General features: G+C 37.1%; 1 protein-coding gene across 2 annotated transcripts in view; it reads left to right on the forward strand.

The window, feature by feature from the left end:
- Nucleotides 1–25,576, forward strand: part of osbpl6 (oxysterol binding protein-like 6) — a 65,770-nt gene that overhangs the window by 15,965 nt on the left and 24,229 nt on the right. Inside the window, exons 3-10 of one of the 2 annotated variants that reach the window (XM_038280209.1) lie at nt 12,568–12,690; nt 12,909–12,962; nt 13,498–13,611; nt 13,705–13,875; nt 17,293–17,437; nt 17,591–17,694; nt 20,435–20,527; nt 22,257–22,425. In XM_038280209.1, coding sequence (XP_038136137.1) covers nt 12,568–12,690; nt 12,909–12,962; nt 13,498–13,611; nt 13,705–13,875; nt 17,293–17,437; nt 17,591–17,694; nt 20,435–20,527; nt 22,257–22,425 — 973 coding nt within the window. The remainder of the gene's footprint in view (nt 1–12,567; nt 12,691–12,908; nt 12,963–13,497; nt 13,612–13,704; nt 13,876–17,292; nt 17,438–17,590; nt 17,695–20,434; nt 20,528–22,256; nt 22,426–25,576) is intronic. The other variant, XM_038280210.1, reaches the window with a different exon arrangement.

Raw genomic sequence — 25,576 nt, forward strand, 5'->3', positions numbered from 1 at the left:
CCACCTGGTACAAACCATGTAAATTCTGTACCCAGGGGTGCAGCAATGAGGCTACCTTTAATTGTGTAGAAAAAAACAAAACATCACTAAGAACATCTGGCTTGACATACCCGCCGTTTGGGAACCCTTCTGAACCTGGATGCTCCACCCCTGCTTTTAAAGGCCCTCTCCCTCTCTGCTTGTGGGGGTTTGTGTCTTCATCTGCTTGAGAGGACGCTCAGGATGGAGAGCGGGTGGTCCGTGCTTTTGTATAACTGTCTCCAGCTCTTCAAACAGACAGGTTTATTTTGTATAAGAAGGTAATTGTGTTTTAAAAATCAAGTTTTTATGCTAAAATGTACTTATTAGGACCTCACACGCCCATAATGGGAAAATGCCATTTTCTGTAATACAGGAAAATAAAATGCAGGGCAACCAAATAGCCTTTAGAAGTGGGAGAAGCTGCAATGGTCAGCCTGAAGCCTACACACTAAAATATGCTGAGTGAAGCGTCATTATATAGGGATGTTTTTCTTTAGCAGGGAGGCTGGTCAGAGTTGATAGGAAGATGGATGGAGCTAATTAAAGGGCAACCCTGTAAGTAAAGATTTTATAGATGGTCGGAAGGGTCTCATTCCTGCAGGAAAATGACCCTTAAGATAGGTTCATAGCTTAAAAATATGGGGAAAATTTATTTGAATTACATCCCAGTTTAATTGCAAGCAAATGTGGTTCTTATTATGACCACAATAATGACATTAACATAAAAATAAATTGAAAATGTTCATGAGGCAAAAACAAACAACTGTTGAAAAACTCTTTATTGTGGTGTAATACATCTTTCATTCAGGAAGAGCATTTATCAATGAAGTACAGATTGAAACCTGATCAATGATTAAAAGTAGCAGTAAAGGGCAGACATCTTAGCAAGGATAATGTGGCCAAAATTATATTTTTATGTGACAGCATTGATTCTAGTCATTAGAAAACCATATGCTGCAACAGTAAGATGTAACCAACACAGATAAACAGTTAAAATCTCTCAACCTGTGTCGTAATTGTCTGGACTCAGATAAATGTTACCAAAAGGAACCGTTGTAAATTAATTTCTTGTGAAAAGTTAATAAAAATAAGCTAAACTTGCCGTCAGCCTTTGCAGACTAATTGGCAGAAATAGATCAGTAATAAATGAGTTGTGCTATTATGTCAGGGTTCACAGAACAGTAGCTCCAGTTTAACCCCCTGCATGAAGGCATCCGAAGCCCCCGGCTCCTCTGTCTGTCCCCTCTCTGCTGTGTCACCGTGTCCACGTGGAAACAAGACACCCATACTGGAATCTCTGACATCACAGCTTTTCCGTCGGCGCTGGCTGATGAATTTTTCATGAGGGACAGGCAGAGTCTCGGTGAACATGGCGCAGATTCTGCAAGCGGAGTCCACGGCGGCCGATTCCGTCTCTGCAAGAGGAAAAGAAAGAAAGCTAAAGGTTAGCCGAAGGCCTGCAGCTTGATGAGGCAGACAGTTCCCCCATTCAGACGTTCCTGCTCATTATTCCTTTTATTCTGCTGCAACCTTTTGATAAAAACGTTCACTGTGTTGTTTTCCAATTTACATACACTCTATTCAGTGTAGCCTAATTGATGAAGTCAAACATCAGCCGGACGAGGAGCTGTAACAGAAATAGGTAAAGCATCCAGGTTGGATGTAAAACTTAAGGCCTAGTTTTTTTGTAACTGTGATGGAAATTATATAATTTATAGGACATCCATGAAGCCAGTTACTTTGTGATGATGCAGTGCGACTGAGCTTTCACACAGAAAATTATATTAGAGACAAAAAAAAAGGTCTGTTCCACAGAGCTGCCGCTCTCTGAACACCTTTATTTTAAATGAAAGAGAAATGATGGTCTAAGCTGTTCCAAAAAAAGTTCAAAACAATCAACGTGGTTTCCAAGTTTTAAGATGTTTTGCTTCCCATCCAGGAAGCTTAAATGTAAGAATTGGCGTTGAGTTTGAAGTTTTATTTAGTAGCCCAAAAACTTATTTTTGGTTTTAGAAAACATGGAAATTTGTTTGAGCTCTCAAAAACCTACAATACACCTACAATCTTCACTAGCATAAAGTGTTAGGATTAATAGTGTTATTTAAGATTGATCTGAACTGGGAAAAATCCCCGAGGTGTTAACAGCCTGCATTACAAACCTGTGGACCTATTCGTCCGTCTTTAAAGCTCCGATCAACTAATAGTGTCCAAAATCTCTGAAAGATGCAGTTTTTTTTTTTTTTTTTTACATTCTTTATTTAAAAATATAATAAATCCAACATATATACAAATGTATCTTCATTTATGCAACTACAGAGAACATCAAACCCAAAAGTAGTGGAGAAAGAAAAAAATAAATAAAATAAAATACAATAAAATAAAATAAATAAAATAAAAAGGGATGGGGCTCAGCAAACATTCAAATCTGTTTCAGCAATTGACGGTTCTTAGAGGGGTCTTCATTAGCTCCCATAAATGGGAGGTGCATATGTCTAGTGTACCATAAAAGAGGGGAAATACGAACGGGGGCTGATATAATTTTTTTTTTTTTTAGCATATGAGGCTGCTAGTCAATAGCAGGGGCCCACACTTCCAAGAATATTTGCCATGGTTGAAGGGTTGGGGTAAAGGTTTAAGCCAAGACAGAGTTATCATTTTCCTTGCTACTAATAGCAGTATCTGCAGTAATTGGGCTTCCCTTTTCCCAATATTGTCTTTTGGGATCAAACCTAATATATAGTACAGTGGGTTCAGTGGTAAAGTAAAAAGATGCAGTTTTTAATGAGCATAAAACAGCTGGCATGCTGCTCAGAAGGGAATCCATGCTAGAGAGGAGGACCTCTGTCTACAATAAAAGGGTTACAGAATACAGAGAGAATACAGTTCATCATCAGGGATATGAAGCAGCTAAAACTGTGAGGAAATGAGGAACATAGGTCCTTAATGCAGATTAGACTATGTTTATAACAATATGAAGGTAAATGTAAGGATTGTTTTTAATAAGAGCAGGACTGTAATGGAAGAATGTACCACACTACAGATTAAAGAGAAGGGTTATCCAACCTGGTAAACTAGGCTACAACAAATTAGAGTATGGCAGAGGTGAGAAAAATGATCTGCTAAAAAGAAACTGCATTAAATAGCTGCAGGAGTTCAGCCATCTTTTTAAATTCAGAATCAAAGATGAGAAACTCGACTTTAAAAAGCTTCTTCTTTCCCGTCCATCTATGTTTATGTATGTATAATAAAGTCAGAGAAAACCGCTCCACATTTTGACAGATCAATCTATAATGCAGATTATGACCTGCTGGCCATTCATCCTTGATTTATTACTTTAGCAGCATTTTGTTTTTATTGAGACATGTTGATGTGTTTAGGTTGCATGTGATATTTTTACAATTTGTTAAAAATTAGGGGTTCACCCTGAGCTTTTTACAATATTAATTCGACTGTTTTCATTAAGATGATCTACATCAATTACTGATGTAGAAAGAAGGCTCTAAACATACGTCCACCAGATAGATGATGTCCTTAAAGTCTTAAGGAAGGCCTTAAAAACATTTCTCTCTGCTTCTTTGGTTATCTCTGCTGTTTAAATGAGTAGAACAACTGTGGGCTGATGGAGAAATAGGTAAAAATTAGGGCTGATTATTGTCAATATTGTTGATTATTATTTTAAATAAATGGATTAGGACAGAGACAATTAATCGGATAAATCAACTATTGAAATAATCGTCTACTAATTTATTAATCGATTAATCGTTACCTAGAGTATAGAGCCTGTAAAACATGCCTTTAGCTGACAGAGCATCCCACTTAGAGCAGTAATTATATGATAATTATTAAAAATATGTACATTTTTTTCATTTCAGATAAAATAACTTTTCCATCTGTCAATATGCTCTATCAAAGTTCATTAAGTGGAAAGGTTTTTGTTTCACCTGGTTTAATTTCGTATAAAGTCTTCTTTGAGGAACCTTTGGCTATCCGATTATTTATTGATTAATCAAAAAAATAATAGAGAGATTATTCAGTTTGCTAAATAATTGTTAGTTGCAGCCTTAGAATGGATTAGTAATCGGATAGAAGTTTTTGTATGCAGAGTGTTTATTTTACAATTTGGGTGAAATTAGTACTCTGTGTGGGTTTCTTACTCTAAAATGTGCTATTGGCACATTTTTAGAGTTTCTATGCTCGAGATAGTGATGAATTGATTACTAAATTAGTTGACAATTATTTCACTAATTGACTAATCACAATTAATCCTTGTGCAAATTGGCATCACCTGGACTTCATGTGTGAAGTATTTAAAGATATTTGCCTCGTAAATCCTGTACAAAAACAAAGGAAGCTGTCAATGCACTACATGTAAATATTATGAACTATGCACTGCTTTGTAATTGCCCCTTCAGTTTTTTTTTTTTCTCTTTGGTTGAAAGAATATTTTTTGTAGAAAAAATATCTAATGTTAACTGAACTAATATATCAAAAAAATTGTGTTTTATAGGATCTTTTATATAAAAAGGCTTGGATAGATGAAAGAATGTGCTGCAGGGATGTGAGGCTGTGATTGGTTATTACATGCATGTTGTTACCTCTGCTGTTTGTGGTCCACCGCCCATTAGATCTTACTGCATGAGTTATCCTGAAATAAAACCCATTAGCTTAAAAATCAAAGCGAGTGTGAGTTTCCTGTGAAGGGTCATCCCTCTTCCCGGTTGTCTGGGTGGGGCTAAATAAATGTGGCGTTTCACTGCAGGGAATGATCCCTTTAAATACTGCTTTCTAATGCATTGCTTTTAAATCAGAGAGTTAAAGGAGGAAAAGGCAGAAGTTATTAAATGAGACGTTAAATGCTCACGCCTTCGAAGCAGGGCCTTGGCCTGGACCCATAAACCGCCACGCCTCACATTTAAGGCATTAGCAGGATAAGTGACACTACACAGAGTACATTTAAACTGGTCAGAACAATCCGGCTATCTGTGCAGGACTGAGAAACTGTAAGAGCTCTACACAGGGTCTACCTCTGCAGATCAGATCACTTTACATTCTTTTAAACGCAATATCTGAATGATTTTGCCTAAATTTCCATTAAAAGCATACAGGCTTATTCTTGGTATTGTTTTAATTGAGCCTCAGTTTAGCTTCAGTACAACTTTAATAGCCAAACTAAATTCTGATAATTGAATATCAACCATAGTTTTGGATTTTTTTCAATATATTATCTGCTTTTTTATTTTATGGCAGCCTTTATTGCAGCTTCAGATGCTTTGTTTTGTTTGCTGGGTAACAATTACAGTGGAAAAACAAGAGTGATGCAGTTTGTTTGGGGAAAGCCTTAATGGGATCCTGACCCCATTTTAAATCGATACATGTCACTTTACCCTCTGCTGATGACTACAGTTCATTCCAGAGACCCTCATGAGGGCAATTAGATGCACCACCTGCAGTAAGCACCATTTCACACAAAGACACGAACATGCTTCCACTTCGCAGATGTAAGAGAAATGCTGTAAATTGTATTTTTTTGGGTTATTTTCCCTATTTTATGTCATTTCCACGTCATTTCGATAACTTTTTGTCCTTGAAATACTTAGAATTTGTTATTGAGAGTTTTTCAAAAATGCCTGATCAATATTTGTTTCTAAATTTGTACATCAGTCCTAAACATATTCCATATTTAACCCCTAATTTTATGGACACAGTATAATATAGCTACTATGAGGAATTCACCTTTCTCTGACTGCTCAAGCCCTTTCATTGCTATAATGAGGCCTATAAAAGACCATTATATGTGTAGTAATTACAATAACCCCAAGATTAGATCAGACAATCTCAGGATCAAAGAGTAAGGTAGAGTTTTAACTTGTCTCTGGCCTAAAGGAATATTTGTATAATTAATTACCTGCAAAATATTTAAAAAATTGATAAAAAAAAAATGAATGTAAAAAGAATGTAAAAACTGCATTGATGGTATATGGTAAGTTTTTGTTATGTGACTCTTCAGAGAGATTGTAACAAGGTATTTATAGACATTCAGTTTATGTTGCCATATGTTTTTAGACTTATCAGCCCCCCTGCTCTGGGATTAGAGGTGGAAACTAGCAATACTAGCAAATACATTTTTGTCTAGGGTAACGAAAATTATGTCTGATTGACCTTACCGTACATTATGCAGATATGAAATAAGCTCTTTTTAAAAGAGAAAAGACATTTATTCACTTCATTCTGGCATCAATAGAGCAACAGAGAGCAAAACATTCAGATGATAATAGGAAGGCTGTACTAATGCAACAAAGTTGTTTATGTTATCTTTTTGAGCTTACAAATCTCACAATTGGGGGTTTTATTCTCTGGGAATTATAGATGCTGCTCTTTAATAATGCACACCTCTCTAATTGCTCATGGGACAATATACCAAAATAAAGCATGTCAGATAATGGCTGGATTGATGGATATCTTCTGATGAACATTTACAGCACTTGCTTTTTTATCAATACATTTAAGGTTGATAGTGGAAAAAATATCGCACTATATAATGAAAATATCGTATTGTGACCCAAAAATAATGACATGTATCGTATTGCGACACACATGCCAATACTCACCCCTGCTACCGTAATTCATACTGTTTACGTGATCATTAAATTACGTGAGGCTGATTGTTCTTTTAAAAGTACAGACTGGCTTGGCGATAGAAAACTGCCATCATCTCTGCCCTGTTTGTTTCACCCCATCTATCTTAATATAATGTTATTGTATTTATATGATGTATTTATACATCAGAGAAAACCAATAGCATTATCACTGGTATAATTATTGATAAGGACATTTACTCAGGCATCCATCAGCTTCTTAGCCACATCTTCTGCTTCATATAACACCAGTATTCATACGGCATTCCCGGCGTTATTCATTTTTGGGTGGACGTTCCTAGATCCATCTTCCTGCAACAACTCAGCACTGCAGCTTTGTAGGCATCAGTACAATTAAACAGCTATTTTAGTACAATAGTTTAAGCTATATCTCAATGGTTGAACCTTATAAATGGCTCAGACTTCTTTTCAATAAAGAAAACAATAACTGGGACCATTTCTGAGAATTCAGTCCTGTCTCCCTTTCCGGCATGTGTAGGGTTAACAGACGATACGTTTAGACTGTAGCTGAATCTGCTGTGTTTACACTAAGCTCAGGTCTGTGCTTCTTCAGGATATTCACATCCTTTCTGTGTGGAAGCCAAACCTACTCTAGGCTGTAGTGCTGAGGCAGCCAAAATGAGCAGTAAAATCTATCCTGAAAAACAGTTCCTGCGTGTTTTGTAGCTGCTGGGAGATCATCTCCTAGTGTTGGTTGCAACAGTGGATAAGGCTTGAGATGGTTGCCAGTGTTTAATCAAGAGATGTCATTTTAATATACAAGTGTTAAAATGAAAAAAATTTAAAAGATAAGATTCAGATAAGATAAGATCCACTTAAATTTGATTGTTTTTACATAACTGAAAAACAACAAAAAATGTGTCAGTGAGATACAAATGATACATAAGAGTAATACAGTGAGGTTGATTATGCTTTAATCTCCTGTGGTGTCTCTGTTGTGGGCTTGCTATGTTTTCCACATTTTGTGTGATATTCAACTTGTTTCAGTCTCAACTTAAATGTCAGTTTTTAGACATTAAAAATCCATCCAGTTCACCTCTGTACCATTTCCTAGTGATTCCTTTCTTGGCTGCAGCTAAAGGTATTTTAACCAAATATCTATCCTCACATTAAAACATTTCATTTGACAAGTTAAGAAATTAATATTTTATTACTGAAGCATAAACTCACTCTGAAAATAGACAAACCAAGCGATCAGTCTAAGTAAATTTATTCTAAAGAGAGATAGGAAACAACAATAACCGCCAATACTGTTGTTAATAGGATTTGCACTCAATAGGATAACACTTCATTTTCATCTGTTACATTTCCTGCAGTGGGAGGATACAAAAAGTGACATTTTGAACCATCCATCTTTGCTATCCCTGGAGTGTCCAGATTACTGGTTCCTCTCTTAACTTCCCTTATATTTTTCTCACCGCCAGGTTTTCTTAAAGGTTTTTTCTAGAAGACAAATAGGCCCAAAGCATCACTAGTCACAGCATTGTACATGGGGAACTTTTTCCCATATGAATCCTTTGTTTCACACTAGAAAAAGCGGGACTCTGTTGAAGAAAAAGGTAAATGTTGTCCTCGTCTGCACAGATTTCCACTTAAAGACCTTCAGCAGAGTTTAGAAAAAACCCTCATGTTTACATTTGTGATGGTAGGAGAGGGAAAATGTCATCTAGCATCAGTCTAAAACAGTCAGTAAGTAGGATTTATCTGTTGCTATGGAGACTTCTACTTCCTTTACTATTGTCTTTATTTTGCGGCATGCTCTATAAACTGAAGTGCCTCTGAATTATTTGTCACCTGACTATAGGTTAAATTAAAGTTTTGTTTTTTCAAAATATATTACATGAAAAAAAATAAAACAAATTATCTTCTAATGAAGGGAAACAGCTTTATCTAAATATGATTAAGTGTGTTGTAAAGTTGGCAGTTGATAAAGAGTTGGAGCTCCTCACATTAATTCAAACCCTATTTAAAGGTGATGGTCATATATTTATTTGTCATTGCCTTTAACTGTGACCAGCCCACACTTTATTTCACAGCTTTGCATTGGGTGCATATAAACAAAGCATGCTGGAAACACTGAGTGATAGACGGTACTTGTGCATCACTGTCTCTGCCAGAGACGTTTATGTCATATAAAATGCTCTCCAAAAGCAGGCAGTTATATTTATAGTGCCAATTTAACCTGAGATGTCCCCAAAGAGTGTTTGTCCTTTTTCTCTGCTCAATGAGACCTGAGCTGTAAAAGTTTGATTCATTGCACCGAGGGTCTGCTGTGGCAGCATGTTACTGGCTCTGGTGAACCCTCCAAGGACCTGGCTCATGAAAAACACACATCTAGAGAGAGCAGATTGACTTAGCCAATAATCTCCTTTACTCTGTAATTTTCTAGTTCAAATGAAGTTTTTCTTTCTGTGATTTTTATGGCATGTGGCTTGATTTTTAATACAGTTGGCTGACAGGAAAGTGGGTACAAAGGATGGGCAGAGACATGCAGCAAAGGTCGGATTTGAACCCAGGTCGGCCATGTCGAGGACTAAGGCCTGCGAAAATGGGTCATGCACGCTAACCACTTTGCCATCAAAGGAAGGATTGAAAAATGGCAAAGTTCTGTGAAAGATGTAAATCTTTTGACTATGAAAGAGGAAATGTTTGTCTGAAAAGCAGGAAGCCTCTGCTTGTCGACCACAAGATTCTCCAATAAAGGAGTAAACTTGCCAGGAGGGAGCAGCTCATTCAGCTGTAAATTATTCTGCAGCGAGATCAATGAAGAGATTAATTTAGTTTGGTTCTCCGGGCCGCACTTCCTAAAGCAGCAACTCTTATTATGAGTCGGATTTCCATATGAGACGACCGTCAGCATGTGCGTTGGTATTTATGTGGAGTCGGTGGCTGTGAATCTTTTTAATGGTTTTAGCTTTGTATTTGAATATTTGCAGGACATGGATTTTTTTATTTTGTGTACTATTGATTTAACTGGTTCGGAGTCATTTTAAAGTCTGTAATCCTGCTGATAACAGGGAGTTTGCTTGAGGCATTCCTCCATAGCAGCTGTTTGCTATGTCCTGTTAGGCGGGACTTTGTACATTATACTACAGCTGTTGTGTGAAGAAGCATCAAAAGGCTAATCTCTTTTGCAGGTAACAGCTGACTGGTGTGGTTGATTTATATTTTATTAATTAAGTAGAGCTCATCCACTTCCCCCTCCATGGAGGAGCTGCCCCCCTGAGTGGGAGAATATGACCTCATTACCACCTAGATCTGTTCGGCTGCTTGTTAGAATTAGCAAGCTGTCGTCCTCTATTGTTTTTGCCGTCATGCGCCCAGAGAGACATCTTGAAGGTTAAGGCATCACATGGTGCAGTCAGGAGCCACCGGCTGTTTGTTTCTTTGAGGAGAAGCTTATGTATATTAAGCCTTTATTGTTTCCAAACCTTTGATGCTTTTGGTTCAAGTGTTGAATTTGTTGTGTAATACATTTCAGACATTATATATCTCCATCTCTCTTACAAAGGTTTTACTAATTTGGGTTTAAATGTGACCTAAAATTAAGGGAAAAAATTACCTTTATGGTTATTTTCATGTCATCACTTTTTCCTGTATTAGTGTTTTTCCACTTTCTGTCATCAACAATTGCTTGATTTTAAATACTTCTTTTTTGTCCTTGGATATTTAACCTGACCAGATTTATTCTATAGTTTGGTAATTTTCTCAAATCTAATTTACAAGCAGTAAAAAGTAGAGTTTTTTTCCTTGTGTTAATCATCCGGTGTCCATCAGGGCTATACGCTTAAACCACTTCTTTTTTTAATATAATTTGTTGTACTTTCTGTACTAAATTCTCCAAAAAGTCAGCTGTCTCCTCTTGGAAATAGCTTCAGAAAACTTTGAATTAACTTTACTTATCTCATCGGTTTCTTTTACTTCAAAACAAAAAGCCGTCAAGGCTGATTTAAGGCTGTTATTCATAATATATAACTTTATAGGCTATAAATTATCTTGTGTTTTATTTGTTACCATCTTCTGGTCAAGACTCCCTCAAAAACAGATTTTTAAAATCTCAGTGGGACTACCGGTATATCCCATTTCCCTTTTATCCCAAATTTCCTTTTGAATAAAGGTTACATTTAAATAAATGAATAAAGAAAGAGAAGTAGAATTTGAGTCATCACTGAAGAAACATTATGTAATCAGAGCTGCTAGGATGCAATATGTGATTGGCTAACATATTTAACTAATATTTTATTTAGCCAGCTTGATGCCCACGATTGATATATAAATTTTAGTGATGATTCAAAGAAACTCTTACAAGCTTCTTTATTGGGTTGGTATGAACATGTTTCATTGACTTAAAATACAATAAGATATAGATGTAAATATATTGTGATTTCTATAATCCACATAGGGTTATAATTATACATACAGACACCAATGTAAAAACACTGATGCTTGGTTAAAAAACCCTCAGAGAACCAAAACAGGGTTGGATATTAGATTATATTATCAGAATTGGTTGGGCCTCATTTACATTGGTTGCTTTCTTGGCATTGACTCAGCTGCTAAGCATAGTTCGTACATTATTAAAATGGGGGAGGTTGGGGCCACTCCAGAAACTAAATCTTACTCTGCTCGAGCCATTTCAGAACCTAATTTAATGAGTCAAAACTGAAGAAACTGAACTCACCATAGATTGGTCAATGGTGAAGCACCAGGATCTCACAGTTGAGACACTTTAACATCTATATGAACTTTGTGGGAGCACCAAACAAGAAATATGTTTAGTGCTTTGAAAACAGCACTCAACCACTATGGAAATCTGCAACTGCCCAGATGCACCAATCAGATGACTTTGTGCTCAGATGGGATAAAGATGGAGCATACTGTAGAATTAAAGTTAAAACTACCAACTGTATAAAATTTTTAGCTCAAGTAATGGCAAAGGTTTAACCCAACTTTATGAGCGAGCATGAGAAAAATCCCCCCCGAAAACATTAAAACCAGCCTTGAAACAACAAACATAGACTTATAATAAGTCTCTAAAAAGGCCGTGACCTGAAGTCATATTTAAAATCATGGTCTGTACAGGAAACCAATCAGTTTTTTATAAATGATGCCAGTTTTATAAGTAGAAACCAAATGTCAACCCAGAAATATGGTGCGTCTTTGCTAATGGTTGCGAAGGCATATGCTCTCTGTTTATTTGATTCATTTGGATCAAAATCTACAGTAGATTTAAAAGAAATTGCAAACAAACAAAGTTGTTTGTTGTACAATCATTTTTATCTACAAATAAAGCATTTCAGTACATATTTAAAAGCTCAAAATAGGCAGTGATGAGTCTATGTGAACTTTTGGTCTGAATCTGACATCAGGCTTCGGTAATACTGATAAAAACTGATCATTTGAATAAAGTGCAGCAATTTATTGGAAGGGAACCCCACAATCAGTTTTACTTTTAGTGGAAGAAGTCTGACAACATTTGGCTTAGAGAACTCATCTTACCTCGGGGAGATATAAAAGGATCATGTTTCTGTTAGTGGTCACATGCCTGCTATCAAGGCAGTGACCCTGCTCCTTCTACTGTCTCCTCCTGAGGGATAAAGGTTGGATCCCACCTGTCCCAGCATGAACTGTCCATCACTCAGGATTGAAGAGCATCGTCAGGAGAAAGCTAATGAGGTGGAAATACGTAGAGCAAAGGGCGACTGTAGTGGGGCAGTATTTTCTGTTTTAGATTCCTACTAGTTGTGTTAAAAGAAGCGTTACATATGTTCTCCTTGATTTTCCGATCACAGGGGCATATTCTCTTTTTCATTACAGCCTGTTTGTGTGTTACGCCAAAGGAGAGAGTGGATTACTTCAGACTTGACTGTGGATTTTTCTTCCTCTCCAGGAGGCAGATAGCTGGGAAATAATCGAGGGACTGAAAATCGGTCAGAGCAACGTTCAGAGGCCTGATAAACACGAGGGTTTTATGTTGAAGAAGAGGAAATGGCCCCTGAAAGGATGGCATAAGGTAGGATCCACTGCAAAAACCCAAACACAAAAGCTTTTTTTCTTCTTTTTTTTCTGCTGAAGATGCACTCTGAGACCCATCCATTACCAAAATGTGTGCGTATTATTAAAAGGCTGCTGCTTTGAGGTCATTCTCATTTTACTCTAAGTTACAATTTCTATGTCTTTGTTGTTGTTTAACCAAAGCTACTTTGTTGTCTGTATGCTTTTCTTCTGCAGCGTTTTTTTGTTCTGGACAATGGCATCCTGAAGTACTCCAAGACTCCGATTGATGTAAGTAAGCCCGACTATCAGCCCTGCAGGCAAAGACAGAGTCGCCCATTCTGACCTCTGCCAGGACAGACAGTAGTGAGTCAGCTAAAACATCTGCAGCTTGTTGCTTCAGCACAAAAGGGAAAATTCAGGGAGAAGACATAATGCATTACAGTTTAAGCTTATGAATGAACTTAAAACTTTGAAACTGAAGCTTTGATGGCTGTTGGACTTTTTTAGATCTTTGTAATCGATTTCTTAAAATTTTGAGATTTTGGTCAAATAACTAAAAATTGGACATATCTAAGCTTTCTAAGAGGACAGGGACTTCAAAATGGTTGGAAAGCAGGCTGAAAATAAGCCTTAAGAAAGCATTGAGCTCAAAAATACAGATATTTTATGAATTATGATAAAGTCAGTCATCTTAAGTGGAGAAAATCCACCATAAAGTTAAAACTAAACATTTCTGTCATATAGAAAATAATTAATGCACAGTTAAATCATGAAAATCTTGGTAATTGTCTGCAGTACTGAATGTATTCCCAAATGTGCACAGATTCAAAGGGGGAAGCTTCACGGCAGCATTGATGTCGGCCTCTCTGTCATGTCTATCAAGAAGAGGGCGCGTCGCATCGACCTGGACACTGAGGAGCACATCTATCACCTGAAGGTAACGCCTCTGACGTCTCACTGCATTAAAGCAACAAACAGGAGCCGGTTAAGTGACTGAGGTCATATCTGATTTTTTATTCTCCCCTTACAGGTTAAATCTCAAGACATCTTTGACGCCTGGGTGTCAAAGCTGCGCCATCACCGGCTGTATCGACAGAACGAGATAGTACGCTCTCCCCGGGAGCCCACGATGCGAACGTTTCCTCCCTCAGCTGCCATAGAGCCACCCCAACCGCCGCCGAACGTAGTGAACGAAACAAAGGTAGATTTTTTTTTTAACTATTATTCATATAGAGTTCTTATAGACTGGCTTTCTCTAAGCTTCAGTTCTTCTTTAAGCTTCATTAATGAGTAAAAAATTAACTGCATTTATTTGCGATACCAGAGTTGTCCTAATAATATATTTTAAAACATGTTTGGAAAACACAACATTTTCTAAAAAAAAAAAATCTGTTACAAAAAGCCTCACTTCTTGTGTCCTTTGGCATCAGTAGCATTGGACCAACCTTTATGAAATGAGAAAGATAATTTCTTCAAAATGTTTTTTTTTTACAGCTGCAGCTCTCAAAGTGAATTTAATTATTGCATGTCCCTCCAACAGTTTATTTGCATAAACAACTTTGATGTTTTTTATTTTTTTTTAGAATAAATAAAAAAAAAAAGATAAATGACAAGTTTATAATTATATATTATTTAATATTTGCAAATTCTATTCATTTTACCTTGCCCATGCATTTCTTTTGATGTAACATTTTAAACACATGGTCTAGAATTATGGAAACCATGGACCTCCACAAGCCTGGTTTATCCTTGGCTAGCATTTCTAGAGGCATAAAGGTGCCACATTCATCTGATAAAAACGTGACATGTTTAAGTTATGGCACTGTCACACCTTTACAGTTTAGCCAGCGTATTCTGACGTACGAAACATCTGGCAAAAATGCTGACGTTTGTTGGATAAGTTAAGAGCACGCTGAAGCACACTGGCACATGCCGACATACGGCAAGTATGCCCACATATGCCAGCATATGCTCATACTTGGGCTATACGTTACAGGAAAGTTATGTAAGCCTTGACATACCTTAATTATAAGTTACTCACAAACCTTGATGTCTAGCTTATCCAAAACCTATGTGTAACTTGTGCATAACTAATGCGTAACTTATCAAGAAATTATGTCCGACGCATATCGACGTATGCAGGTATATTCGACGTGTTCCACACGACCGCTCAACGTGTTTCTAACTGTTTAATGGCATATTGGCAGCGTTTTGGTATAAAAGGCGGTTCCCAGGAGGAAACTGTCAGTATTCTTTCAGACTTTATTCTCATCATAGGGTTTGCGTGAAGGTGAGTATGATGGATCCTTCCTGCGTTCACACCAATGGTCACGACCAACAAACTTCCTAGCAGACATGATGCTGAATCTGCTGCGACTGCAGACCATCTTTCTTTTTTTTTATTTGGTGGGTGATAAACAGCAGCGAGGTTAATACCGCTATCAAAGAAATCTTGTTATGCAGGCCGGGCGCCCCCGGGGTGCATTTCCGCCCCCATTCAGGACACTGACTTGTGACATTTCATGGGCATTATGCTGCCGTGTGTTATGCATAAGTTAGGCTATCGTTGGACATAATTCTGGACATGGTTCTGGACTCATTATAAACACGTTATGTATACGCCCTAAATTGAAGAAATACATAGAAAGTTCAACGTATGCCGGCGTTTTATAAGATTCTGGGATGCTGGCATACATGGGCGAAAGCATGAAGGTGTGACGGCGCCATATGTACGGAAATTTCCAGTCATTATTCTGTTTAGAAAGGAGGCGGGTTCTGTATCTTTACTTTGAATGATTTCCGTATCGACCCCACAAAAAAAAAAAAAAAAGACCCCGCAAAGATGCTGGCTGAAGCAGCTAAGATAGTGTTATTGTCCACAGAGGGTCTAGTTCTGTACAAACAAGATGAAATAATGAACATTTAAATCTTAGTGTTATTTGCACATCATTAATATCACTATTGGGAAAGAACACTTGGTGGAAGTAACGAAGAACACCATATAAACCAATAAGTTGTAGCTTGTGTACAGATTGGCCATTGAAATGGAAAAGGATCCTAAAAAATGTTACCTAGTTAGTCTTAAAGAATATTAGGGACAATAACCTCAATGTTTTGGAGTGACCCTTAGAAAGCCTGGATGTAAATCTCATGTTTAAATATAATAAAATTATGTAATAAATGTGAATCATAGACAAACATCTGTCTGACACAGTGAAGCTGGACAAGAAATTGTATCCAAACCTTGAAGATAAGAGGAAGGATTTCTCCTGGGAGCGATGCTCTGAGTCACATGGAGGCCATTAGAGGTGATCAGTAGGATTTGGATTCAGAGCAGCTGGTTGCAGCTTGATGAGCTCTCCCAGATGATCAGCCCAAATGGAAGAACCCACTGCTGGAGTCAGAATTATCTGCTGCATCAACCACTTAGAAGAAGCACAAGCAGCTCTTTTCAACAGCATGGAGTAATTCCCAGCAGCTTTTATGTGCTACTTGAAGATAACAAAGTGTAGAGTTGGTGTTAGGTTTCCTTATGAAGGCGTCTGGATGTTTCAGTGTTAAACTGACCTGATATTGAGATTTTCGTTATGTGTATGTTATTTTATTGTAAATTTCTCTTTGGTTTTTAATATCTCAATCTTTATTTTGTCAGAACTTGATATGTCTTTTTCAGTGAGTATTTATCTAATTCTCGTAGCCTTCTGCTTTAGGTCAGCCTTATACTTTTGGAGTAGGAGCTTGTGTACAGTATCCACGACAATGTTAAACTGGTATCACTCTGGATGGTGATGTTGGGGTTTCAACATCTTCCAGTTTATCCTAGGATCATGGCTTGAAAGAAATATAGCAGTTTTTTCCCCCACCAAAACCAATTATTCATTTTCCCCTTTGTCATGGTACAAAAAACACAGATGACATTCTTCCTTCCTTCCTTCCTTCCTTCCTTCCTTCCTTCCTTCCTTCCTTCCTTCCTTCCTTCCTTCCTTCCTTCCTTCCTTCCTTCCTTCCTTCCTTCCTTCCTTCCTTCCTTCCTTCCTTCCTTCCTTCCTTGTTATCTGTTTTGTATAGGATATAAATAATCTATAAAAATAGTCTATAAAGCGGGAATTGTGGCAAGCAGAAGGCAAAGGAAGCCTACGTTTCCCCTCCTCCTATTGTTACGGTTTGATCTGATGATCTTGAGAGACTTTTAACCAATTAATAGAGTGGTAGTTTTTAGGATATACATTTGTTTCTTGTATTTTTTGATCTATTGAGCAGAATAAATCCTTGATAAATTAGAAGTTGTTCATCCAGTTCTTGGTTTTATCCACATTGTCCACATAAATCATAGCCACTTGCCCCTTAAAAAAATATCTACCGTAGCTTAATACTTTTCACAAGAATACTTAAATGTGGATCAGTATTTTCAACATAAGTGCCTTGTTTCTGATAAAAATAAATCCATTCTGCTTTCCGACTTAAAACTTGAATACTTCATCTACTGTGACACCAGTAGTGATCATGATTAGCTTGTGGGCCCCTTCTAACATTTATGTTTCCCAGTGCAATAGAGTCTGACATGATGCCTCAGACAAATCAGCCCGTCTGACCCCTGTCTGTTATCACCTCCCCACAGCAAGCCAAGTCCAGCAGCTTGCCATGGCAGCCGGCAGCTCCCAGCAGCAGCAGCAACAGCAGCCTGCAGGCGTCCTACAGCAATGGTCAGAGCCGGGTGGTAGCTTGGCTTCACGAATCTGAGGAGATGGACAAGTGTGCAGAGGGTGAGTGAGAGAAGAGAGAACAAATGTGTTGTTTTTTTTACAAAAGGCGGTAGATTAATGCTGCCTTTAAATTCCTCAGAAGTGGATGTGGATGTGACTGTGTCGTGACATTAAATTAGTTTGTGAGCTGGTGGGTGTAAATTTTATTTTCAGAGCTTGCACGCTGCCAGTCCAACCTGACTGAGTTAAGCCGGTTATTGCAGAGCCTTGAGATCCTGCAGAGAACACAGTCAGCTCCTAACTTCATAGACATGCAGGTAAAAAACACAAACACACAACTGACTGCAAATATGCTAATGCACAAATACACTTATAGTGATGTCAATACAGAAAATACAGTCGGTGCTAGATTATTAATTTATTTGATTATTTTCAAATGGAAGATATGATGCCAGTGAGAATATTCTCATTGGAAGGGAAGATTGTGTTAATCTGGGGCTTTTAAAGATGCATTTAATCTACTTATTTATTTATTTAAACAGTTATCTGTATTTGTTTTTTAAAAAGGAGAATGAGGTTCACATGTTTGATGTGCACCTAAGGGTCAAAATTATAAATATAGATTCAATTAACTTTTGTTACAACTTTCTGAAGCACCTTGTGTTTAAACCTTATTAATCCATGATGGTTCTTTATTAATAAACCCTCTACAGGCTTTTTGATATAATTCTGTCATCAAAGTTAATAAATCTGGCACAATTATTTTATCCCAGAGACTCTTTCCCAAATATTTTATGCAAGCCTTTTTTTTAACCTTCCCAGTTGTAGTTTTGCTGGATGTGTACGATAATTGAACACACATTTGATTCCCAAGTTTAGCTATTTGACCCATGCTTTCCCTTTTAGATGTATTATTTAATTCACATTGCATTACAATAATCAGGACCGAAATCCAGATCCAGAAAACACCAAAACCAGGCCTGTGATAAACTGGAATACATGTAGACCAGTAAAGCAATGTCAACATGAACTGGGATGATAGACCAGGATGAAAGCCCTGCGACGGTGCTGCGTTTTTCACTTCTGTCCTGCTCTCCCACTGATAGAAACAATGTCTGCATTCCACCAGGTCAAAAAAAATATATATTCACACGCGCTTTTCCTTAAATCAAAGAACTTGAGTTGCGGTCATTGTTGTGTGATTTTGTTGTGCGGTGGTACATAAACCATGCCCAGAAGTAGTTTAAAATAGAAGCAAGTATGTTTATTTTGCTCGTGGGGGTTTTGAGATAAATGTGACGCCATAGTAAAGCAACATTGTATCAAACCAGTATGGGGCACTAATAAAGCCCTGAAAATTCATTAAAAGATGTCCGGCTGATCATTTGATATGATAGAAAATGAAACAAGGAGGCGTCTTCATGAGAAATTAACATAACGGTCCTGATGTAGCAGAAGAGTCGGAATTCATGCTTTTTTTAGTGCTTCAAAAAGCCACACATTCAATAAAGATGTAAAACAACTGGGGATTCAGGAACGTTTTCTTTGTATCAAAGCTTTGAGTCAAATGTCAGGTTTTTAAAATGCCAGGTTTCTTCCTGTTAAAAGGGAGTTTTCCTCTCCAGTGTCGCTACAAGCATGCTTGGTGTAAGGGATTGCCTTTGAGTAAATGAATAGATGCCATCAGCTGGTTTTCCTTAGATAGAAAACTTTGAATCAATTTTGACCGTATGATCTGGTTGAATTGTCTGATTAAAGTAGCTTGCGATGACATGTTGTGAATTGGCACTATATAAATAAACTGAATTGAATACTAAGATAGGTAACTATGAGAGAGAAGCTATAGAAGAGTCTGTTTTAATGTCAGTGCTAGTTTGTGGCTTAAAGTGGATAGAATTAGGGCTAAACCATTAATAAAATTAATCATGATTAATTTACTATTGAATTGGACTCTAAAACATGCCATTAGCTATAAAAGCAACCCACACAGAGCAGTAATTACACCAATTTGTAAAAAATATGAAAAAGATTCTTGTTAATCATTTGCTCTACCCAGAACTCCTCAAGTGGCTTCGTTTTAGTTTCGCCTGGGTTTCTTCTCTAATAAACGTTTCACCATCTGATTGTCAATCAGTTAATTGAAAAAATAATCAACATATTAATCTATTTGCAAATTAATAGCTGGTTAAAGCCCTGGATGGTACAGTTCTTCACAAATCCCAAACCTACATCAAAACTGGCTGGACTGGGCAAACAGGATAATGTCATACTTGACAAGATTTGGACATATAATAAATTCAACATTACTGTAAATAGAAATTGCCCAAACAAGCTTTGCGTAAAAAAAGAAAAGAAAATGAATATATGCCTTTGAATGTACTTGTCATGTGTATATTTTAGAGACAAGCAGAGAAGATACTTTAGACGAAGATGGAAGAGATTTGCCCTTTTTTATTAGCTGGAATGAGATGCTGTCTGTTATCTGCAGGCATTTCATCCCCATCTGCATAGCATGTGTGTTGCTGTAGTTCTGCACCATGGCTGCTGACCTTTACGCTGCAGCACTGCATACACAGCATAGCAATGCCTTAGGTAAAGAGCATCTGTGATCAATTAACCTTCTAAAGAACTGAATGTAGGAGGGTTAATCAGTTGAAAATCATCTTGTATAATTGTTGGTTATTGTTTATATGATCAATATGAAGGTCTGCTTTTATCTATCCATGTTTGTTCCTTACAAGCTACTTTGCTAAATCACCCATTCATACTTTAATCTGTTTGGAAACCAAACATGATTCTGCATCAATTATGCATTCCTTAATCTCTGACCTATCACCTTCTGTTTATTTGTGTATTATAGTGTTTGCCTCAGATTTATTATAATGCAACATACCATTGTCCCTTTATTAGCCTAATTTAACAAAAAAAGAAAAGAAAAAGGTGTTCTTTTATGCCATTTCACTCCAGTCGATGTGCAGCTAACTCTTGCTTCTTTTGTGTGACGTGTTTGTCCTGTTAACCTCCCTTTGCACGTCTCGATCCACATGTGCCTCAAAGACCAATTGCGTAGAACTGTCAAAGAAAGAAAAGCGCTTTAACAGAAGATGGAGAACAAAAAGTGTCGGCAAAGACCCAAAATTCCAACTGCAGGTAACACACATACACTCTAGCAGGGTGGGGCTGGTTCAATTCTCATTAGGTTTGAAACATCTCACCAGAAATCTAGAAGGGAAAGAAAAACAAAGCTCCAACAAACAATATAGTTGATTAGAACCGATTTCTTATATCTTGACCTCTAATGTCTTTGTAGTCCAGAGCTTCCTGGAGACTGTGGTAAATAAATTCCCAGCTATTAAAGGGATATAGACCTTTACTGTGAATATATCTGTTATCCAGTTATGATCATCATTTCTGTTTTTCCTACGATTATGCTCATTAAAAGTCAGCGTATTGGCCTAATTTTACTATAAATTTGACAACTTTCAGTGTAACCAGTGTTTGTGCAGGAAATGTGCTGGACAGACTGAGGGAGGGAGCCCTGGTGTCAGCAAAGGGGCCCATATGAACATAAAACATAGTAGCAGTAGCAGCCTGAATTTGAGCATATCTGGCCAACATGCTTAAATATGCTAAGAACCATAAAGGGTATATGGATGGCCAAAATATATTAGGAAACAAGTAAATCAAAAATGTCCCTTTAAATAAAAGTGCCATGAAATAAGTAGATTTAATATGTATTTACTTATCTAATACATTATTTAAATATTGAATATGCCATTAAATTATAAAATACACAATTAAAGAATTAAATATCTCATAAGATAATCAAAATTACATTTAAATGGTGAATTCAACAATAAATAAATAATATATAAAAATAAATTTAATTACTTTTATATTTTTAATTAGATATAAAGTGAAATAACTATGTATTTTTAATGGGTCACCAATCTGTAACTTTCTGACTTTAGGCTTTTTTACATAGGCTGAAATATTTGGAACCCCCTGATCTTGGTTTATTATTAATGTTTGTGAAATTATATCAAAGAATAATTGCTGTCCTTTCTGCAAAGGAAAGGTGTAGAATGTGTTAACAACAGCAGAAGACAAAGGGTAATATTGACATTGTGATTTCACTGAGGTTATCCTGCTGTACTAAGATGTGGTTTAATTTTAAAGCTTTTTGCACATCTTTAACAGCGGGGCATTAAATAGACATGAATCTGTAAAGATTCCTGTAATGAGTCAAATCTCTTAAAGTGTCGGTATCTGATTTCAATATGAGACCTTGATCAGATTAATACCTAAATCCAGCCCATTCAGTGATGTAGCTCAGAATTATGGGCCGAACCATCATTTTATTTTTTTTTTTAGATCTATTTGTTCATGTTCTCTGGTTAGTAAACTGTACAAATTAGATCACGGTTACCAGTATGTCATTGCTTGATTGCTTTTTGTTGATACCCCCTTTGTTTTTAATTTGCTTGATGTATTAATCTTTGCTTTCTGCTCTCACAACTAATGTCTTTTTAACTTTTTACATTAAACCTCAGCTTCACTGTTTAAATCAAGATTAAAAACTCCAAATTATACCTTTTGGACATTTCCAGGACAAACTATGGATAGATGATGAAACATACATTTATTTATTTTTTCAATTAGGAAAGATCATTGCATGGGGAAAAGGCAAGAGCAGAATTAATTAGATGGTTTTGGGGTCTTAAACTTTGATAGATTCTCTTATGATTTATGAAGTTTAAAAGTTTAAGATTCAAGTATTGGAGAATTTTGTAGCTTCATAGCTGGTTCTCATAGTCAGATGCAGGAAAGAGGCGTATTATAGTGATGGATTTTTTCTATTGTTTTGATCTCTCTCCAGGTCCCTCTATCTGCCAGCATGTCTCCTGTCCGCCTCCACTCTTCCAATCCAAACCTGTGTGCTGAACTGGGGGACTACCAGCCTCCGGTTTCTCGTTTGTCAGACAGTGTGGAGTATGCCAGTGACTACATTAAGCTTCAGGAGGAATTCTGCACTATTGCCCAGAAAGGCAAGCAGGCGGCTACTGAAGGACATATAATCCTTTGGAAAAGCTTTGTCATATTGGATAATTGCAACATCATCACTTGCTCTTTTCGTCTTTCTATTAATTTTGTCCAACCTCTGACGAATCAAGATAAGGCCATTTCGATCTCGTTTATGTTTCCAGCACATATAACTTTTGCATGAGCATTTTTCACCTTACAGTAGAGCCTTCCTACATATTTTCTGTGAGAAGGCCACAGTCAAACATCTTGTTTCTTGTTGTTCCTCCATAAAGACCACAAGGTCCAACAGGTTAGCGGTTCTGGGCCGTCTCCATGTCAGTTTAGGTAGACAGTTGTATTAGGTCTTTAAAGCTTAACTATTGTTTTTATAAGCTAAAACTAACAGAAGCTACTTTAAACAACGTCATCCCTGAGTGATTGGCTTTAATCTTTGGTCTTCATGATGTTGTTTGTTCAGTAATATTCTCTAACAAACCTCTGAGGCCTTCACCAAACAGCTTTGATTATTTTGAGACTAGATGATACACAGGTGGCCCCTGTTAACAGCCAGAGTGAAGGGAAGCTGCAAATGAGTCTCGTATCTTATTTGCAATAATCTCTAAAGCACTTTTATCGTTTTACTTTTACTTTCCCACATTCTACCTGTAAGTCCCTTTCAAATCACACTGATTGTTTTGGTTCTACAGTGAAAAAAGAGAAAAGTTCAAGAGGTATGTAAGGCTCAGTAAGTCCATAACCCCTGTCACCGTGGCTGTTATTGCAGTAGTGTAATGTAGAACACCTACCATCACCTTTAGGGTTAGGGTTAAATCTGTTACAGTTAACATGGCCAAACATGCATCCTGACTGATCATAGAGAGTAAAGAAAAGCAAGTGGAAATGTGACATTTATACAGCCTGCTTATTTAAAGATGGTATATCTTTTGACAAGTATAGTAACAAAGAAACCTAGGTGATGAACAGAAGGAACCTTAAAGCTTCTGACAGAAAACACCTCCAGCTGACCAGGTTACATTTGGGATCTTAGCCTTGTGGGTTAACAAATCTTCTGGAGCTTTAAAAAAAAAAAAAAAAAAGAGTATAGCATCAGGATAACTTATGAGCAGCTTTACTTCATACTATACAACACTCATTAACTCTTCCTCACGTGCATGTATAACATTTTGCATGTGAAAATGGGTCCCCATGAGGCCCCAATGCATCACACACGAGTGTTTGTTCCTTCTCTGCACACAGCCTCCTTCCTCCTCGCATGTGGATCCTTTTCTGCTCACTCCTGTCAACTTTGTTCACTTTGAAGGTGTTACCCACCGGACAAAGCAACCAGCCTGTGATTGGCTACTTTTCAGGAAGTCCCGCATCTTGAATTGTGACGCGTTGCCAAGGGAACCAGCAGGAACTGCCTTCCTGTTTCCAGCTAACCATTGAGCTAGCAAAAACTATTGGACTATTTTACCTGAACTTTTTTGTAGATGTCCTACAACTCTTTTTAACGGACCCCCTACAGCCATTCAGAATCCAGTATTCATCCAGACAATGTTATATCTAATGATGACTTTGCTTACAAGCTTCCAACTATTGAAGACAAGCATTTAGCCTGAAGTTGCTTTGCCAGTTGAAAAGGAATAAAGCCTCGAAAGGTGGGATTTCATACAAAGTAGCCAATTCCAGGTGTGTTGCTTTGTCTGGTGGGTAACACCTTCAACGTCACAAAAGTTGACAGGAGCAAGCAGAAACGGGTCGTGAGGAGGGAGGATGGCTGCACACGCAGAGAACGAATAAGCACTCATGTGCGGAATATACTGGGGTCCCGTGATACTCTATTTGCACATGTAACATGTTAAACATGCGCATAAGGGAGAGTTAATGAGCGTTTGTTTCAAGGACAGCTGCTCATAGGAGAATTTATTGTGAATGTGGACTTTTGACAGAATCCTGACACAATAAATGCAGTCATCTCTGTGTTATTATAACAATAGGAGCTCATAACATTGTGACATCACAAAGAGACAAAGAAAAGTAAGACAAAAGAGCAGTTTTCAATGTGTTATTTTGGAGCAGTGACTGCGCATTGAAAGTCAATTGAAATATGACGTGGATGATAGATGCTCTGCTATTTAGTCCCACTTCTGGAAGTGGCACAATTCAGAAATGAAAAAATGAATTAGGCAGTTCTGACTGCTATGAAACAGTCAGACATGAGTCACATATGGTCAAATGACCCGAAATGCTTTGCATTTGCCTGCAGTGTGAACATAGCCAGAATACAGTAGCCTCATACTGGGATTGTCAGCTATTAACTTGAAATAAATATTTTTATTCTACCAAATGCAGGTTAAATGTTTACTTGCCAGTTTCACTGCTCTTGCATTAAATGCACAACAATATTTCATATTTCTCATGCTAATGTGCGCTAGAAGCAGTAAACATGTTGAGAGTTATTCTAAATCACCTCAGCACTTGTTCATTCCTACAGCCTGTTGATAAACGATCATCACCCTGGCTAATCAAGTGCATAATTAGATGCAGCCGTGCCCATTATGCTAATAATTTTGCTCTGTATGTTGTTTTCCAGAGTCTGGACTGCACTTCAATTAAATTGCATAAAAAAGGTCAAAGCACAGATGCAACACAGCATAAATCAGGATCATTTAACATTTGATTTTTAATCAAATTAAATAAAAGTGGCAAGGAGCAAATGTAATGTAGTTCTTGGAGGGAATAAGATTTTAACTGAAGTAAAATTTTAAATGCTTTCTGCCGCTTAAACTTTGTAAAGTTTTTGTCCCAATGTGGTTTCATCTAGAGGCAGATTAGGCTCTTAATAACAGAGCTACTTAGCAAATAATGTCTTCCTACAATTATGTTTTCTCACATTTAAATGAAGAAGGACACATACATTTGGGAAAAGGCCATGCATGTTTTTGCAGAGCTGCTCTGTAAAAGCAGAAAATGAAAGCTGCTGAAAGCATTTTACATAAATGAGGTCAGGGATGCAACAGTAGTGGAGATCATTCATCTCTTCCATCATCAGAATGTTTCTGATATTTATGCTGAATGACTTCCAAACTGTATTTAAATAATTTTCTATAAACTTTATAATTGTGCAACAGATTACCTTACCTACAAAGGATTAATTAGATAACTTTATGT

The sequence above is a fragment of the Cyprinodon tularosa genome, unplaced genomic scaffold, assembly GCF_016077235.1.
Source record: "Cyprinodon tularosa strain WSP-4 unplaced genomic scaffold, ASM1607723v1 ctg158, whole genome shotgun sequence".
In the NCBI taxonomy this organism is placed as follows: Eukaryota; Metazoa; Chordata; class Actinopteri; order Cyprinodontiformes; family Cyprinodontidae; genus Cyprinodon; species Cyprinodon tularosa.